This window comes from Vigna radiata, chromosome 2, assembly GCF_000741045.1.
Source record: "Vigna radiata var. radiata cultivar VC1973A chromosome 2, Vradiata_ver6, whole genome shotgun sequence".
Taxonomy (NCBI): Eukaryota; Viridiplantae; Streptophyta; class Magnoliopsida; order Fabales; family Fabaceae; genus Vigna; species Vigna radiata.
Genome location: NC_028352.1, coordinates 10424025 through 10429338, shown reverse-complemented (window position 1 = coordinate 10429338; position 5314 = coordinate 10424025). Strand labels below are relative to the sequence as shown.

General features: G+C 34.7%; 1 protein-coding gene across 1 annotated transcript; it reads left to right on the top strand.

Moving 5' to 3' along the window:
* The first annotated feature begins 2027 nt into the window (after positions 1 to 2027).
* On the top strand, positions 2028 to 4874 carry LOC106780204. Its single transcript, XM_014668467.1, has 5 exons — positions 2028 to 2957; positions 3062 to 3318; positions 3570 to 4368; positions 4448 to 4639; positions 4710 to 4874. Exons 1-5 carry the CDS (start codon positions 2028 to 2030, stop codon positions 4872 to 4874), a joined length of 2343 nt encoding a protein of 780 aa, XP_014523953.1.
* Positions 4875 to 5314: the final 440 nt, after the last annotated feature.

Genomic DNA, 5314 nt, shown 5'->3' with positions numbered 1-5314 from the left:
CTTTGTTAATTTTTTTTATTAGGTATAATGTAATTATTATTCATTTAAATTCTAAATTCTAAAATAGTATCCAATTAATTAATAAATTAATTGAGTATATCTCATATCTTCAAACATTTACTTTTGATATTTATATTTACCTCTGAAATTAAGCAAACAAGATTACTATTAAACAAACTAACAAGAACTTCAATTAAAGAATAAGATTGAATTTTCAACAAACATTCTAAAACAACTTTAAGAGAAGAGATTGAAGAGTGTTCCTCCCTGCACCTCTCCCTCTTCTTCCTACACCTCCAAAATTACTTTTTTACCCTTCAGTCATTTAATAAAGTTAAACATAATTAATGAATAATAAATGATATTCTAACTCCTAACTGCCAACAACCCTAATCCTTGTCTGATTAGTGTAAACCCTACACCCCATCACCCCCTTCCTAGTCCACATTTGAGTTGTACGAGCATTTGAGCTGTGTTACCTTCACTTGAGTTACTGTTTTATTGAGAACAAAACAGTATTTTGTGTTTCTAATCAGTGATTGTGCTTGTTCTTGATCGTGGTGGTGGTGCTGTTTGTTGTTGGTTCGGCTTTGGACATAGACGAGAGGAAGAAGGAGCTCCCAGGTTAGTGCATTTTCTAATTTTGCCGCATTTGGAGTTGCCGCATTTCGAGTTACGGCAGATGCAAACCACCGTTTGAGTTGCGGTTCTGAAGAATTGCATTTTTACATAGCCGCATAACGAGTTGCGGTTTTCACATAGCCCCATAACGAGATGCGGCAGCCCTTAACCGCTGTATGAACTGAGGTTTGAGTTGTTTGTTTTTTTTTGCAGCTTAATATAGAAGTTTGTTTTTACTTGATTTTGTTTACAAGTTTTGGATTTTATCTATTTAATTTATTAGGTATTAGTTGTTTCATGTATTAGGTATTAGTTACGTTAGTTTTAGTTTTTAGTTTTCTTCCCTGGAGCAATGTAGGCTAGTTTTAGTTAGGAGTTGTTTTCAGTGTGGGAGAGGGTGGATTCTCTCTCGTTAAGTGTAGAGAACGGTGTAGTTTTTGGATTAGTTTATTGGAGCTTTGGCATATAGAACGGGTTATGGTGCATTAAACTGGACTGAATCTGCTTTAGAAGTGGTGGAAGTTTGTTGATCTTGTGTTAAATGGGATTGTGATGGTCGTACCTATGCTTACTTATGTTACATATATGATACTAGGGGTGGTGTTAAACGAGTCAAAGATAGAGCTTCTCAGGTCCAAATTTTGAACGAAACTAGATTACAAAACTTGCAACGTGAGCTTGTGAAGGACTTACGTGAGGTACTCAATCTAATATACATGAAATCAGCAACCGTAAAATTTCTTATTCTGTCAATTGCATGTATGTGGCTGGTACCATATAAAGAGAGGCTTTTTTTTTTATATCAATGAACCTATTTTTAAGAATTAATTTCATAGGAAAATCTTTAAGTTTATCCCACATGTAATATATGCCCATGCTTTCCATTAATAATATTTACCTTCCTTTAAGGCATTCGTCATAATGCTGTTAAATTCAGTAATGCAATTTAATAGTTAAAGAGTATGAATTTTTGACTGTCTTCATATAGTTAATGACCTCCATGGTGGAAGTAATATTTTAATAGTATATTTTAGTTTTATTTTAGAATATATTAATATTAAAATAGTTATATTTAATATTTATATTATCGATATATAAATATTAGGATTAATAAGTTTAGTATTTGATTAAACTTTTGATATTAGGTTAAACAAATTCTTTGTAGTTTGATTTTAAATTTGAAAATTTTTATTAATATTTTATTTATTCCTTTTGTTAAATTAAAATTAATAATAATATATTAAAAAAATAAAAGAACAAAAGTAGTTTAATTAGGTTTTATTTAGCTTTTATTTAGTTTTTGTAGTTTGATTTTATATTTAAAAGTTTTTTTTTTATTTTTTATTTGTTATTTGTTAAATTTTATAATTTTAATTTTCAATGTAGGTTCTATTTAACTATATAAGATGGATAACTATCCATTTTTGGATTCTCAAATGAATTCTGATTTTATGTCAGAATTTTCTTCCTTTATAAACGAAGTCGGTGAGGGTGATTACACAGATATATTTTCTACTGATCAAATATTCCCATCACGCGATGATATGATTGATTGGGTTCGGAAGATTGCATTTCAGCTTGGATTTGTGGTCGTCATCATAAGATTTGACACAACAACTGGTGAACCTAGAAGAAAGACATTCGTTGTGTTAGGCTGTGAAAGGAGTGGGAAATATAGGAAGTATAAGCAAGACGTGCAACCTAGTGTGTCTGGCACGAGAAAATGTGAGTGTCCATTTAAGTTGAGGGGTAAACCTAAAGGACACGGTTGGGTGTTAAAGGTTATGTGTGGTTATCACAACCATGAATTGGCCGAGACTTTGGTCGGTCATCCTTATGCGGGGAGGTTAAATGCTGTTGAACAGTCAATTCTTATTGACATGACTAAGAGTCAAGTTAAACCCTCAAATATTCTTTTGACTCTTAAAGAACATAATGAAGATAACGTGACAACTATAAAACAAATATATAACGCGAGATACACTTACAAACGATCTTTGAGAGGGTCGAGAACTGAAATGCAACAGTTGATGATGTTGTTAGATAGAGACAAACACATCCAACATAGTAGATGTTTGGAAGATTCTGACGTAGTAAGTGACCTATTTTGGACACATCCTGATTCAGCGCACCTGGTCAATTCATTTAATATTGTTTTCTTAATGGATACGACGTACAAGACAAACAAATATCGTCTTCCGTTGCTTGAGATCGTTGGAGTCACGTCCACTGGTTTGACATTCACAGCTGCCTTTGCATTGCTTTCAAGTGAACGCCAAAATAATTTCACTTGGGCATTGGAAATGTTTAGACGATTACTATTGACAACAGAGGCGGTCCACGAGTTGTTGTCACTGATAGAGACATTGTTTTGATAAATGCCATTACCAATGTCTTCTCTGAGACATATTATATGCTTTGTACATTCCACATTATGAAGAATGTGAAAGCGAAATGCAAGATGTTAGTGGATAATGCTGAGGCATGGGATGGGTTGATGGAAGTATGGCAAAATGTGATGGACTGTGACGACCAGTCCAAGTTTGGTGGTTATGTTTATCGTTTTGAGTATGCCTCTACTGCGTGGCCTTTATTTTTTGATTATGTCAACCGTACATGGATCATGCCGTATAAGACATGCTTCGTCAAGGCGTGGACGAACAAAGTCATGCATCTAGGCAACACTACAACAAACAGGTAATTGTTATTGTTAATTTTTTTACTTATGTATTTCATATTTGTTGTCATAGTATTAATGTGTTTTGTCACAGGGTTGAGTCTGCGCACTGAAACCTGAAGAGATTATTGGGGTCTAGTATGGGAGACCTATGCTCGTGTTAGGATGCTATGCATAATGTCATTGTCCTACAACATAATAAGATCAGAGCGTCCTTTGAAAAAAGTATTAACTTAAAGAGTGATGCTTATAAAGCACTGAAATATAAAAGACTTGTTGGACGTGTTTCACGATACGCTCTTGAACTTATTGCTGATGAAGTAGAGCGAGTGAATAAAATAGGTTTGGACAGTGCTCGTTGTGGATGCATTTTGAGCTCAACGTATGGCCTACCATGTGCTTGTATGTTAGCACGATATGAGCCTGGAATGATTCCTATTGGTGAAATACATGTTATCTGGACCCGTTTAAGCATTTCAAGAACTGTGTCTACTGAATCGCTTCCAGAGTTTAGCCTTGATCGTGAAGTTCAACTGGTACATGAACGATTCAAAAATGTTGACATTGGTGGAAAAGTCAACATAAGACATAAGATGCTAGAAATTGCTTGCCCAGAGATGACATCTATGCTTGCTCCGGCGCATAAAGTGAAGACAAAAGGTGCACAGAAGACTAAGGTTGCACGACATGAGAGGTCTACGAAACGTGACCCATCATATTTTGAGCACGTTTACACTTTTATTTCCAGGACAGAGCCTTCTTCTTCACGAAAATCTCAAGTCAAATCGAAGCTGAAAGAATTTGCGCGAAGTGTTGTACCATTCTTAAATCAATTTCATCCGATTTGTCAACCATACATTGTCAATGTTGTCGATGTTGTTGCCGATGGTCATTGCGGTTATCGATGCATTACTGCTTTGTTGGGTCTAGGTGAAGAGGCATGGCCTACTATCCGACATAACCTTTATGAAGAACTAACTCAGTGGCGTGATGAATACGCAAATTTAGTAGGAAACTACGATCGATTGGAAGAACTACGTCAGTCATTAATTGTCCACGATCGATCACAAGTATTTCTTCAAAATCTCATAAAGATTACGTTATTATATTTTTTTTCTTTTCTTAAATACTTACCTTCAACCATTACAGGTTAATGCTAAGAAGTGGATGACGATACCGAACATTGGTTATGCCATTGCAAATAGATACAATGTCATCTTAGTATGTTTATACTATGTTCAGAGTTTTACCATATTCCCACTTCGCACTCCACCGCCTACTGATATTAGACAACATCGGATCTTATGCATTGGATTTGTTAATGGATGTCATTTTGTACAGGTAAATTTCCATTTTTATAATACCATAAGCATTACCCATTACGATTCATTTACTAACATTAAGTTTCCAGGTTCAATTACAAGATGGTTGTCCGTTACCCATGGTGGACATCATTTCCTCAAACCATTGTTACCCAGAGGCACGATCATGGTCAACATTTTATACACATAGGATGCAATCATTTATGGCATTGATGGGAGCTAATCAAAGTTATGTAGATCTTGGAGAAGACTGAAATGAAGTTTGTTANGTAGTAATTTAATATTTCATTTGTAAATATTTTTTTGTACTAATTCGTTGTTTTCAATTAATTGTCGTATTAATTTCATATTTGAATTGTGTCTTAATTTCATTCAACGTAGACGATTAATAGAAAAAGTCCAAGTATGGAAAGCGTATGCAAAAATGCATTATAAATATTCAAAGTTTAAGTAAACATCACATAAACAAATATTAAAAAATAAACATATATGAATCTGTCCCTTCAAGAAAATGATGCTCGTCCGCGCACATGACAAGCACCTCTACTAGTAGTAGCAGCCTCGTACTCCTCAACAGATCTACGAGCAACCTGTAATGTCTGATTAGTTTGCTCATAGACTACAGTGTTCTGTGTGACGTGTTGACAGCTTAACATGCCCTGTAGCATCCTGATCACACGCCTCATACCACCCT

Coding starts and splice junctions, on each gene's coding strand:
- LOC106780204 (XM_014668467.1), top strand. CDS start 2,028: ATGGATAACTATCCATTTTTGGATTCTCAAATGAATTCTGATTTTATG. Junction 2,958..3,061: donor TACTATTGACAACAGAGGCG/GTCCACGAGTTG, acceptor CACATTATGAAG/AATGTGAAAGCGAAATGCAA. Junction 4,640..4,709: donor ATGGATGTCATTTTGTACAG/GTAAATTTCCAT, acceptor TTAAGTTTCCAG/GTTCAATTACAAGATGGTTG.